At 34.9% G+C, this 14,145-nt stretch overlaps 2 protein-coding genes across 5 annotated transcripts in view; one reads left to right on the top strand and one right to left on the bottom strand.

Annotated features, from left to right (window-relative positions):
* The window catches only part of GTDC1 (glycosyltransferase like domain containing 1), a 335,697-nt gene that overhangs the window by 72,183 nt on the left and 249,369 nt on the right, over positions 1–14,145 (top strand). For 2 of the 4 annotated variants that reach the window (XM_080928237.1, XM_080928236.1), the window contains exon 2: positions 4,513–4,645. In XM_080928237.1, the coding sequence (XP_080784363.1) occupies positions 4,601–4,645 (45 nt within the window). In that variant the 5' untranslated portion in view covers positions 4,513–4,600. Of the gene's footprint in view, positions 1–4,510; positions 4,646–14,145 lie in introns of those variants that run through there. The other 2 variants (XM_080928239.1, XM_080928238.1) reach the window with 2 other exon arrangements.
* On the bottom strand, positions 9,124–9,653 carry LOC308429380 (large ribosomal subunit protein eL21-like; the record flags this gene model as incomplete). Its single annotated transcript, XM_080928174.1, has 1 exon — positions 9,124–9,653. The coding sequence occupies one exon, from the start codon at positions 9,651–9,653 to the stop codon at positions 9,171–9,173; it is 483 nt and encodes a 160-aa protein (XP_080784300.1). The 3' UTR covers positions 9,124–9,170.

The following is a 14,145-nucleotide window of genomic DNA, read 5'->3' as shown; positions in this document are numbered from 1 at the left end:
ATGAAGATATGAAAAAATATATATACACAAAATATTATGGCCTTTATTTTCAATGAATCAGTATTTGAATTTGGCTAACTCATTAGATAATGTTTTTTTTTTTTGTGTTTTACTCAGAATAATTTTGTCCAAACTTAAAATAAGATTTAATAAAACCAAATAAAAGAACCGGCTAACCAAAAAAAATTTTTTTTTTAATATGTAAGTTTGTAAAGACTGTGGGACTTTTAAAGTTATTTAGATCTTGGCGATGAATATAAAAGTAAGGGTTGAGGCTAAATAGTGATTTGTTTGTGCGTCAAGTAGACAATGGATTCAATGCACTGGCTGGTTTTCTGTGTCAGCTTGACACAAGCTGGAGTTATCACAGAGGAATAAGCCTCCCTAGAGGAAATGCTTCGATGAGATCCAGTCTCAATTAGTGATCAAGGTGGGGGGGCAATAGTGGGTAACACCATTCCTGGGCCGGTATTCCTGGGTTCTATAAGAAAGCAAGTTGAGCAAGCCAGGGGAAGCAAGCAAGCCAGTAAGCAATATCCATTCATGGCCTCTGTATCATCTCCTGCTTCCTGACCTGCTTGATTTCCAGCCCTGAGGTCCTTTGGTGATAAACCAGCAGTATGGAAGTGTAAGCTGAATAAACCATTTCCTCCCCAACTTGCTTCTTGGTCATGATGTTTGTGCAGGAATAGAAACTCTGACTAAGACACTGAAATCAAATCAAAACATGAAGTTTGTTTTGATGTTATTCAGCCCACTACAAACCCCTGTTCTTGTTCTACTCCTGCTGATCCCCTTATTCTTCTCAAGGATTCCATCTTCTAAAAGCATACATACCTTCTTGTCCTTGACAAACCACATACAGGGCACACGTTTTGTCATTCACATATTATTTCCACACGTGTTTTTTTTTTTTTTTTAATACAGGGAATTAATTTCAGGAACTGATTCCCTACTCCCTAACCCCCATGCAAGATTTTTGTTTGTTTCTTTGCTTTTGATACAGGATCTCATTTAGCCCAGGCCGACCTGAAGTTTGCTATTTAACTGTGAATGACTTTGAACTCCTGAATTTTCTGCTGCTTCTTCCCAAATGCTGGAGTCACACATGTAGTTCCCGTGAAACTCTATGAAACAGAATATATGTAGATCTCCAGAAGGTTCCATAGTACGAATGTTCTTTTTCTTCTTTGGCCCAGGGGGCATGCATGTTTCTGAGCATGTTTCCTTTGAAGAGTTGTGTTCTAAGAAGCCACCTGTGTGTTTTCATCCAGTTTCTTTTAAGACTCTTCTCTGTTCACATAGTCTTGCTTTGAAATTTCTGTACATTTTATATTTATGCTAAGTATAGAAGCTTTATTTATAATCTGACCTATTTTTCCCCTTTAATCTTAGTTTAGATTTCTTAGTTTAAGAGTTTGGAAAGTAATAGAGCAGGCTAGTTCTTTAGTTCAGCCAAGAAAATGTAGTGATAGGGATTGTGTTTGCAGTCAGGGTGCTTGATTTTCCTGCCTTGCTCCACTGTTACTGCGCATATGACCATGTGCATTTACTTATGTTCTAGTCACATCAGCTCTTTGGTAAAGAGAATGAGGGAAAATTAATGCCATGTAAGAGATCAGATATTACATATTTGCGTTTTATGAACTAGTTTTGAGTAATCTGTTTTTCCTTTTACTCTTGTTCATCTTTCAATAGTGATTCCACAAGCTATCAGTGTAAAATAATAAAACTTTCAAGGTAATATAGATTGCAGTATATAAGAATATTGCTTGTCCCTCTTTTTAAATTTTATTGTTTAGGAGTACGTTTTTTTTTTTTTCATTTTAATGTGTATAGTAGTATCATTCTATAAAAATATAACATAAACCAAATAATTAAAAAATTTAATAGCCACATTACAATGTAAAAAGAAATGAGTTTAATTAATCTTCCTATTTTATTTAACTTAATATATCTATATTACTTCAGCATGTAATCAATATAAAATGATTAAAACTGTTTACAGTTTTATGCTTTGTATTGTCTTTGAAATCCATTGTGTATTTTCTCTTAGTGTACTTCTCAGTCAGACTAACTACGTTTCAGGTCCTTGGTAGGCACAGTTATCTTTTGGTATTGTACAGCACAGCTATAAAGGTGCTTTTAAGTTGGGGAGAGTTTCTATGATACTTCAAAACAATTGGTAAAGAGATATAATAAATAAAAATAAATTCATATTATGAAAATATACTGGGAAACTCTGGGATTTTTGAGTGATCAATGGATAAAATTGTAGAATTGACATTATGAAATCAGGAGCAGATTGAAAGCATAACCTGAATGGTAAAACACTGGGGGAGTCCTAGAAAAGGTGCCCATTGTAATGGGCAAAAAATATTAGGTGCAGGAGAGCTGTGCTTTTGTCGTGTTCTGGAAACCAAGGAAGGGAGTCTCAGAGACAGGATGAATAGAAGTAGCCATTACTTACTGGAGTGAGTGAGAAAGGAAAATATCCAGTGTTTGGCTTTTTGCTATACTTGATGATAGCTATCTTAGTAGAGTGATGGCTAATAACATTAGGTTATAGTAATTTGGGCATTCAATATAAATATTGAATATGTATATTTTTCACAAATATTATATATATATATATTTAATGAGCATACATTATTATTTTATGAACCTTGATATGGGTAAGTTTGGTAGGTTTGAAAAAATTATGCTATTGATGAAGGAAAAGGAAACTGGATAGATAAAAGTTGAAGGTAAAGGAAAGAATGTGATGGAACTAGTTCTTAGAAATGGCATTGATGAATAAAATCCTGCATTCATGTAGAGGAATTAATTGTGGAAAAGAAGATGTTACTCATGATATAAAAGTAAGGGTGTTATAAAACAGGGACAACTATTTTATGTTAGAATGTGTTATTAATATGAGGAAAATCTGGTTTGCATTGCAGAGATCTAATGAGGTAAGGATACTCATGGTATATGTTACATTGTTTACTTTTCAGGATCTGAGAACAGTACAAGGCAAGAGAGTCATGTGCTACTATTTTAATACCAAACTCGCCATTTGCTACTTTGAACCTAGATGGTAGTATGGAAAATTTCAACATGGCTCTGTCACAAGAGGAGAATACCTGACTTAATAATAAGATTTGATCTTATTAATTGTCCACTACTTTGATTTGCTCATTTCTGCTTTGTAAATTGTGTATGGTTTGGTTGAACTTGAGTTTACATAGCATATTGGAAATGTAGTTCTTACCTTTCAAACCACTAGAGTTTTAAGCTCTCCAGAGTTGCAGTCCAGGTGTCCGCTGTGGAAATAGTTACCTCAAGATTTCCACTGGCCTGGATGACTTGGAGCATACTTTATTCACTTCAATGTTAATTGTTTACTTGGGTTGATTAAAAGGTTATGTAGACCATTCCGGGGATGCTAGAACGTCTTTATCTGATAGGTGTGATCAGTCAAAATTACTGGCCTGATGGGATGAAAAAGAAAAGAAGTTGCAGTATCTTTAGTGTCAGATATGGTCACTTCCACTACTCAGACTACCCCTTTTCTTCAGGAGGACACCACACAAAGTCATGTATATATTCTCTTTGGGGAACAGGTTACTATACTCCTTCTTACTTTGACCACTGGAATTTATCAAGTTTGTCTGTAGGAGCAAAAACAAATTTTATAAAATTTTATTGAGAGTGACAAGAATTTGTAAAGAATAATTCTTTCTATTAAAAATGCCTAGTACTTTTACTTACTTCTTTAAGGTATACAGAAATGTTGTCACTTCCTTGTCATCATCTAGAGGTTGAATATGTTACTATGTTTTCCTGCCTCTGTCACTACTGGAAAATCTATGGGTCCTGATTAAAATGTATTCATAACAGAGACAGTCATGGAACCCACTCATGTATATGGCAGAATTTTAGTTCTCCTTAAGGCTATAGATAGCTTATATGGATAAAGTCATCTTATTGCAAAGATGTTTACACCCCCCAAAGAGTAGTGTTATGGTCTCTACCCTCTATCAGCCAGTCTCTGCACTCCTGTGTTTCATTGGTTGGAAATCCCAAACTTGAACTAACTTTGCATTTACCTTACAGTTTACCTATGGGCTTTGCAGTTCTCAGCAGTAGATCTTGACACATTTGCTGTTTTAGTTTTATTATTTTAAATGATAAAACTGATTATAAATCTCATAAACCCTACTTTCTAAAGAGACATCTATTTATATAAACCAACAAGTTTTATATATTCAGGGTTGCATAAACTTTATTCAAGCTAATAACCACAATCTAAATTATGTTTATAGTTGAATTAGAAAATCTTTTAAAAGATTGAATAAGTAAATTCATATTAATTAAAAATATCCTAAAACTCACTAAGCATTTGCTATGGTAAGAGTGTCTTTTGGATTTATTTTTTGAGCACGGATTCTTGTCCATGTCAGCATTCAGAATTCACATTGAGTTTAATTTGAAGGCAACACTCTAACTATGCGTTTTGTGATCTTGCAGGTACCAGACTGGTTATCAGGACATCTGGATCATAAGGTGAGCAGATGGGACTATGTCATAGAACACTGTCTTCCTGGATGCAGATGGTATGACCATTGCTGTCCTGAAACCCAGCAGCTGTGATGCCCCACAGGTGACCTTCTGGTAATTTTTTTTGGAAGGGAGGAAAGAAAGTGGAGGCAACACCATGATTTGTGCTTAGTGAGCACTATGTCTCAGAAACAAGTCATATGGAGGGCTGCAGGAGTATCTCATGAGTGGTTCACTGGGCGGCACATGAGGCTCTTTTTCTCTTTGAACATAGTAGTTAGCTGTTAGTGGTGGTGGCAGACTTTTCTTGAGTCAGCCATATATCTGCTCATAGTCTCCACAGTCCTGTATGTAACCCTTTACCTATGCTCTAATAAGTATCCCCAATTAGACTCATTGCTTCACCCAGCTGCAGTTTGGTGGAATTATTTCTCCGTTTGACCTTGGTGCCCACTTTGGGGCTAATAGATATTTGTCCTGTTTCTCATTTAAACAGATCTCACCCATTCCATGCCTTTGGCAGTGTGTTTCCCTATTATCTACTGTTAACTGTAGTTGGATGATCAGTATTTCTAAGAGAAGTATTTTATGTGTTACTAGCTTCTTTCTCCCCTTTGCATCTCCTTTCCCTTTTCTACCTTTCTACCCCTTCCTCTCCAACTTCAATCCCAACCAGGGTTTGAAGCCCTGCTTGTCCTGAAACTTGATATGTAGACCAAGCTGTCCTTGAACTCAGTCACCTACCTGAGTATGGGAATTAAATGAGTATTCCACCTTGCCTCAGCCAGCATTCCTCTGCTTCTTGAGGTCATGTTTTTATTTTTTTGTTTTTATTTTTATTTTATCTATTTATTATTTTATATATTCACACATATATAGCAGATTAAAATTCCTTGCTTATGTATATACTTTGGAGAGTTTTAGACAGATCTCATATTGTTTATTGATTGTCAGCCAAGTTATACACATTTAACTTCTTTCTTTATACTTGAGTTAGCTTGGCTGCTTTTTGTAGGAATCCTGACCTCCTCTCCCCAATTTCATCTGTTCATGAATGAACAGACAAAAAACCGGTTTATTTCCTGGTTTCTTCTATATCTTTTATTTTTTTAGCCTTTTACTTTTGACATATTCCTAGTTAAACTAAAGCCAGTGAGATATCATTATTTGAATCATGTTGGCAGTACGTGGAAGCCTGACCTTCAGTTGTTAATGTCCCACACATTAAATAGCACCACTAGTATGTGCTAGAAGAAGAATGGAGAGTGTGAAAGAATGCATTCTTTAATAACATGACAGGCGTAGTCATGCCAGCCAAAGTAAACCATTGCAGCGGAGCCCATTGGCTTAGCTGTCGTCCTATGGCATCATGTCTGTGCACCAGTCTGAGTTGTGCAAAGCATGGCTATTGTTTGAAGTTTGGCCATGTTCTCACTTGGTTTCTTCTCTGTGTCTTTATTCCCTCACCACCTTTCCATATAGCATCAGTAGTTGCTGTCAGATCCTGTGGTCATAGACAAAACTGGGTAGGGAATCATTTTGTTGGAAATTACATAAGCTCAGGTGGTAAATGTTCCATGCCTCCATGTGTGACATTTGAGGTAACTGCTTTTAGTTCTTGCTATTTCTGTGACAGCTACTGGTCTTGTTTAACAACTGATCCGATGGAGATATGCAGGTGGAAGCAGCTATGAGACCTTTGGTACTATTTATCAACGCCGTGTTAGTTATACAACTTTCCCTGCCCTGATGGCAGGGGCAAGCAGACTGCTTCTAGATGATGCTGAGCTTAGTGTAAAGTGTGCCAGCATGGGATCTGGGCTTGTCACAGTTCATTCCTTCTTTTCAATTGGTATGTAGGAAATGGACTCCTTCTCTACTTATCTTGTACATTAGAGAAGAAAGGTCATATTCTAGGAGATAATGGCATATTGGTGATTTTAGTCACCAATTCAAATAGTAATATTAGTTGAAGGTTGAAACAGTGCACACATTTGTATTAGTTTTGCTGCTAGGAAAGATCTGAATAGGATAGCAGAGAAGGTTTTCCTGTTTGTGGGACAGATTTCTGGATGATTTGTGGCTTAATTCTTGAAGCATATTTTAAAAATCACGTGTTTTTTTTCTCTTGGGAAGGCATAAATATTCTAATATAACAAATTCTAATATAACATTTTTGCCAGATTATTTAATTCTGGAGAGATCAAGGTTAGGCTAGCAGCTGAAACAATTCATTCTGTTTAGTGACCTAAAAATGCTGATGCCAGTTTTCTATATTTTACTGTCTACATATATAGGATTTTACATATGACAATGTGATGATTAATAATGTGTTTCTTGGTCTCTATTCTTTAGACAGTTAAATGTCTTAGAACATTTATAAAGTTTAAGCTAAAAAATACTACCTTCGCTTATGTCTTCTAAACTAGTGTTGCACTTGTCTTTAATTTCATAAGGCAGCTGATACATCCTGTAGTGTGCCTCTTGTTTCTCAGAGCTTTTCAATACCTATCAAAGAAAAGTAAAATGTTAACCTGACTTTAAAGGGACACTCCCCTCCAAACAAACCAACAACCTCCCTGTGCCACATTCCTCTCTCCTTTATGTGCATCAAAGTGACAGTCCTACGCTGATAAATGAGGGAGTCTAGCAAGAATTAACAAGCAGCTTGGCAGAGATACAGGCTCAAAATCTAGCATGTTTTCAGTTTTTTGTGATGCAGAGGGCTTACCCTCACAAGAGCACTGGAGTAAGGAAAGCAGACTTTATCTCTCCTACTTATCATTGTTTTTTTTCTTGCAGACCACCATTGTGTAACAAGTGGCTGTGTGTTTGTGTGTGCGAATGTGTGTGTGTGTGTGTGTGTACGGGGGGGGGGGGAGGAGAGGGAAATAGTAGTGTCAGTCTCTGTACAATTTTTATATTGAGCAAATCGCATTGTTTCTTAGAGGAACTATATTGAATTTACCTTTGTTAGCTTTTATGGAGCTTTTGTTTACAATTGACTTTGCACTACACTTGGGCAAGTTTTGTATATGCTACACAGTGTGAGTTCAGACTTATAACTACTCTGTTGTATCTTGAGAGCACTGCTTCTTGTATATTTATTATTTACTGCTTTTGTCTCTTAAAATCTTTCTGTCCCCTCTTCTGATCCCTGACCCTTGGACACCAGAGGAAGATATGTCTGTCTCATTTAGAGCTGTGTGCTTATGGTCTCTTATTCTCTGTATGCTGATCAACTGATGGTTTCTTGTTAATCAATATTACTGAAGTCAGGGCAAAAGAAGAAGCCTCTCGAATATTGGATGGCTGAGAAGCATCTAAGGAAGTGCTAGACATCACTAGCCATCAGGGAAATGCAAATCAAAACAACACTGAGATTCTACCTCACACCAGTCAGAATGGCTAAGATCAAAAATTCAGATGACAGCAGATGATAGTGAGGATGCAGAGAAAGAGGAACACTCCTCCACTGTTTGTGGGTTGTAAACTGGTACAGCCACTCTGGAAATCAGTCTGGCGATTCCTCAGAAAATTGGACATAGTACTACCTGAAGACCCAGTTATTCCATTTCTGGGCATATACCCCAGAGAAGCTCCAACATACAACAAAGACACATGCACCACAATGTTCATAGCCGCCCTATTTATAATAGTCAGAAGCTGAAAAGAACCCAGATGTCCTTCAGTAGATGAATGGATACAAAAATTGTGGTACATTTACACAATGGAGTAATATAATACTACTCAGCTATCAGAAACAATGATTTTATGAAATTCTTAAGAAAATGGATGCATCTTGAGAATATCATCCTGAGTGAGATAACCCAGTCACAAAAGAACAGACGTAATATGTAGTCACTGATAATGGGATACTAACCCCAGAAAGCTCTGAACACCCCAGAAACAACTCACAGGCTATATGAAGTTTAAGAAAAAAAATGAAAATGAAAAACCATTATGCTTAATCTTTACACACCAAGAAAACTTTGACTAATTCCGGGTTACATCTTATATGTACTTTATGCTCATTGTAACTAGTAAGATTTTAATGCATACTATCAAACCTTTAAAAAAACCAAGTACTGACAAAAATGTATTCGTATACTTTCATGCAAAAATGCTTAAAATCTGTACATTTGTCTTTGTTTTTTAAAATAAAGTTGTTCAATTAAAAATGCTTAAAGTCTGTACATTTATCTTTGTTTTTTAAAATAAACTTGTTCAATTAAAAAAAAAAAAAGAAGCCTCTCTGGTGAGGACTGAGATGCTTTGGTAATTGTTTTAATACTGTGTCCATTTAGTAGAGGAAAATTTATCACGTCCCTTCTAGAATTATGACCTATCCAGCTGTAGGTTTTTGTTCCTTTTAACAGTGCCAGGCATGTCTCGTTTCATGGAGTGGCCATAATATGACTCATTTAGCCCAGAAGTCTTGTAACTGTTTTCTGTTTTTATCTATTATTCGGGGTCAGTTAAAATCTTCTTGAAACTCCTCAATTTAGAATATTTGATAAGTTCATAGATATAGAAATGAAATTCCATGAAATTATAGGATGTATTCTTTTTTTTTTTTTAAAGAAGAAAACACTTTGTAGTCCGGGTCCTTTATTTCTCTTTGTACATTAGGCCATGAATTCATAGGGAATGGGCTCCAGCAGCTCAGGCTCTTTTCCATTAGTCCTCACAAAGTGGGCTTCTCTGGGTGGTGCAGGCTGGCGCTTCAGCTGAACCCAGGTGCCCTTCTCCTTGGCTTCCTTTTTCTTCTGATCGTTCTCCTTCACCCGCTTCAGGAAGCTGTCTCTGCTCTTTGAGTGCTTGATATGCTCAATCCGCACATTGATCCTCTTAGCCAGAATCTTGCCCTTAACTTGCTTGTTTACAATGATGCCCACAGCATGCTGGGTGACATTGTAGAGTCTTCCAGTTTTTCCATGATAACACTTATGGGGCATTCCTTTTTGAACAGTGCCCATTCCCTTGATGTCTACAATATCACCCTTCTTGTAGATTCGCATGTATGTAGCCAAAGGAACAACTCCATGTTTCCTAAAAGGCCTAGAGAACATATAGCGAGTGCCTCTCCTCTTTCCTTTTGTGTTTGTCATGTTGGCGAGTTAACTGGAAGATGGCTGCCGGGGCCGACAGGATGTATTCTTAATTTCTTTCAAATTGTGATACAACGAATAACAGAATTGCTTTAACAACATTTCTCAATTCTCATTAAATTGCAGTTGATAGCTTACTGTTAGAAGTCTGAAAATATAGCACTATGAGTTTTTAAATGGAGTTGGTTTGAGGAGGGTCTTTTTACTTTGACTAAGAATTTTGTGAAATCTTGTAAAATTTCCTCAAAATATAAATTTGTTTTCTTTTATATTTATGAAAATGATATGTTTTCAAGTTACATTGTAAATATTAGTGTTTTATAATCAATATAAATATAAAGACAATATGTTTTTGGAGCTGAGGTTGATATTATTTTGGCCAATTTTTATTCAAAATATTATTTACATTGAGAGAAAAAATCATGACTTTTTGTAACAATATAACATATATGACTGAAAAAGTAATTGATGATTTGTACTAGAGTTATTAATAAGTATTTTTAAATGTGGTATATCCAGGAAATTACATCTGTAATGGATGCATTAAGGTGATTGTGATATCTGGTAGTTATTTTTTTTCTGATATGTATTTTTTATTTAGGAAGTATTTAAAATTCATTGCAAGAGTTTGGGTAAACAGGTAGATTAGAATAATGCATCAAATAGACTCACCTGTTATTTTTTCTCATTCAGACAGACTCAGCAACACATTGCCTCATTACTTTAGCAAAACAAACAAATATTCAAATTGCTTTTATGTGTAGTGCTTACGTGTAACTTAGTACCATCACCGCACTCTCATTTGTGGAAACATGGCAAATTTGTTAGGTAACAAAAATGAGATGATACTGTTGCTTTTTAACTCTGAGTTTTAATATGCCCTGTAATAAATTTTTGATTATACCTAGTGATTTATTACATTTGAAAAGCAATATAACTATAAATACAGCTCCTTTGAGTAGATGGTTGAATAAACTGTTAGTTGTTAAGTAACTAGAACACTAAATCACGATTTCTAAATTCTGTGTCTTCTTTAAGCACACAGGGTGTTTATAGGTCAGTGTCATAGTTCAGTGGGAAATATTTCTCAAAAGACTATTTTTAGATTCCTCTTTAAGTTTTGATATATTTGAATTTCTTCTGTGCCTAATTTTCTATAGTACTTTCACAAATATTTCATATTTTTTGTGACATCTCACATGCTCACTTTTGCTCTGTCGTTCCATATGAGTTTCCCCTTTTCTGGATTACGCTGCATCTTTTGAACTGATGCTAGTATATGCCAGGCAAGGTGACATTTTGACTTTTGAGCAACTCTCATATTTTCAGTGTCAGAACCTTTATTTTTAATCCTTGTCCTAAATCTTCTCACATTTCAAAACAATCTTACCAACAGCACACAAAGAAATTCTTAGAATTGGCTACAACAGCAATTTAAATGCATCAAAAAGTGGTGACTACAATCCACTTTTATTAATGAATAATCTCCATTGGTTTCAGCTGTGTCCATGTGATTAGGCCTTCACCAGACAACAATGGGTATTTCACTATTGCTTTTATTTGATTTCCAAGAATATGTCATCTGTTATATCAGCTCTTGCCAATGTGCCTCTGTAAAAGTGTGGGTTTTCTTTTTTTCCCCAATTTTAAATTTACAAAGCGTAAGTTGAATACCCACACATACCCTGCTGAAATTCTGTTTCTTTTGAATAGTGGTCTAGGTTTGTGTGCCTGGGTTGGCTGTTGTATTCCAAATCTCAAGCTACAAATTAAAGCAGATGCTTATTATGTTTTATCAGCAGAATTTCCAAAGTGTGCATGTATGGTAATGCTAAACATATAGTATTTTCACTTTTGCATTTCCATCTTAATTTTTAGAAGTGGGATAATGTGTGATAGAGGTGGACAGGCTTGCAGATTGAAATGGAGGTTGTCCAGATTGTTCCTTTCCCTGGACCATATGGTATAGTTGTAAAAGCCTTTTGTATGCTGTCTGTTCAGTTTATTGTAAACTCAATTTTTAGTGCAGCAACAACAACTACTACGACAACAACAAAAATAACTAAATAAAAGTAGATTCATGAGGAGGAATTTTATATCATGTGAGAAATGTAGAACTGTTATTTTTTTTAAATGAACAAAACAGCTGCTGAAGTTGAAGTTGAGATGATTCTTCCAAGCATAGGTGCATGCTGTTTTTTTATTATTCTTTTCAAATGTGCATATTTATGGACTCTCTATGAATACCTGTATTAAAAGATAGCACTCAGATTATTATACTGTGATTATGATCTTTTTTTCTGTTCTGTAGTTTCAATCTTTCAGGGGAAGCCTAGTCCTATGAACAGTGCTAAGGAATAGAATATTCTATCTACGTTTGTGTACCTCATTCTCCTGGGAATGTAGAGCTAGTTAACTTTTAGTAATTTAACCATTTAGCCGTTAGTCCTAGTTCAAACGTTTCATTTTTCTTTTACTTCCTCTCTTTGCAACTGACTATGTTTCTATAATTTTATTTTAGAGGATTAGAATAAGATACTGCTTATTCATATGCTGGTTCTTTATAAATTGGAGTAAGCACATTTCCCTGACGCTCCTTTCCATCCCCAAAAAGTATGCTACTGTTAGAGAACATTAGATATTACCCACTGCTTTTTGGCTTCAGAGATTTGAACTTGAAATTTTACCAAATTGGGGGGGGGGGGTGGTTCAAAGAAAAGAAAGCCTGTGCTTTTTTTTTTTTTTTTTAACACCTTATTATTTACCCTCAAGCACTGAAAGGGTAACTAGGAGGAACTTAAATGTTGTTTTGAATGTGTAATTTTCCTTTGAATGGCCACAGGGAAATGTTTTTGAATTAAAAAAGGCAGAGAAAGTATAATTCATCTATGGAGTTGTTGATAATTGAAATTAACGGATTTTTTAAAGTACTCTACCATAACAATTATTCCAAGAATGATGCTTTTTTTTTCTTTTTAGATTTATTATATATAAGTACACTGTAGCTGTTTTCAGATACACAGAAGAGGGCATTAGATCCCATTACAGATGGTTGTGAGCCACCATGAGGTTGCTGGGAATTGAACTCAGGACCTCTGGAAGAGCAGTGAGTGCTCTTAATCACTGAGCCATCTCTCCAGCTGGAAACATACTTTCTTAAAATTTGTTTAAGAGGAATATATGTATGTGTGTTTTGGAGAATATTTACAAATAGAGATTATTAAGTGTACTTTAAGACATAGATGAACTATTACAATGATACAGCTTTACTAGAAAGTAGTATACAAAATATTTGTTGGTATTTTTTGTTTGGTTAGTTTTGAAACTGGAAAAAATATTTAATAATGTACATCTGTAAATCTTCTTTACTTTGAAACTATACTGTGTATATTAATATACACTATTCTAAGCCTGCTTCTAAAATGTCCATGGAATTGAAAAATAGTTTATACTTTGAAGTACTTGATTTTTTTCTCCTTTTCCTCTTCTCTCCTTCCTTTCCTCTTTTTTTCCATAGTCACCTATTATTTATTTGTTACATATAGGAGTGACCTATTCCATAGTTTTAAAATGCTTTTGTAAGTATTGGGAATCAAAGACTCCAATTAAGAAAAGGAAGGAAATCATGTGTGTGTGTGTGTTTCTGTGCTGTCTGAGGGTTGTCTTTTTTCTTTTTCTTTTTGCCCGTTCCAGGGACAGGATCTCTCTCTATAGCTCTGTCTGCCCTAGCGCTCCCTCTGTAGATTAGGATTCCCTTTGCTTTCCAAGAAAAGATTTTATAATGGGTATAGATGACACAGGCTCCATGAAGGAATCTGACATTTATTAAAAGTAGTCCACATGACTGAAAGTATATGAGTATAAATTTCGATTATTATTTATTTATTATATCCAAGAAAGGACCAGCTCATTCTGAGTCAAGTCAGAAAGAGCTTTGAATCATATTATACTTCTTTTTTTTATTCTTTTTTTTCTTGAAAAACTTTATTTTAAAAAACAAAGATAAATATACAAATTTTAAGCATTTTTGCATAAAAGTATACTAATACATTTTTTAAGGTTGTAATTAAGTATTTGTAGGTACATATACATATATATATATATATGTATATATGTAACATTTACATATGGAAAAGTGGCTATTAATTTTTTTGTTTTTTTAACTTTATTTTTAAAAAACAGATAAAAGAACCAATTTTAAGCATTTTTGCATAAATGTATACGAATACATTTTTGTCAGTGCTTGGCTTTTTTTTTTTTTAAGGTTTCATATTCTGCATTAAGGTTTTAGTAGTTAGAATGAGCAAAAAGTACATGTAAAACAGGATGTAACCCAGAATTAGTCAAAGTATTCTTGGTGTGTAAGGATTGAGTATAATGTTTTTTTTTTTTTTTTTTTCTTGAACTTCACACAGTCTGTGAGTTGTTTCTGGGGTAGGCTGAGCTTTCTGGGGTTAGTATCCCATTATCAGTGACTGCATATTATGTCTGT

Source organism: Micromys minutus (assembly GCF_963924665.1).
Source record: "Micromys minutus genome assembly, chromosome: 13".
Taxonomy (NCBI): domain Eukaryota; kingdom Metazoa; phylum Chordata; class Mammalia; order Rodentia; family Muridae; genus Micromys; species Micromys minutus.
The sequence above is the reverse complement of the archived record's forward strand: the minus strand, read 5'-3'. Positions and strand labels throughout refer to the sequence as shown.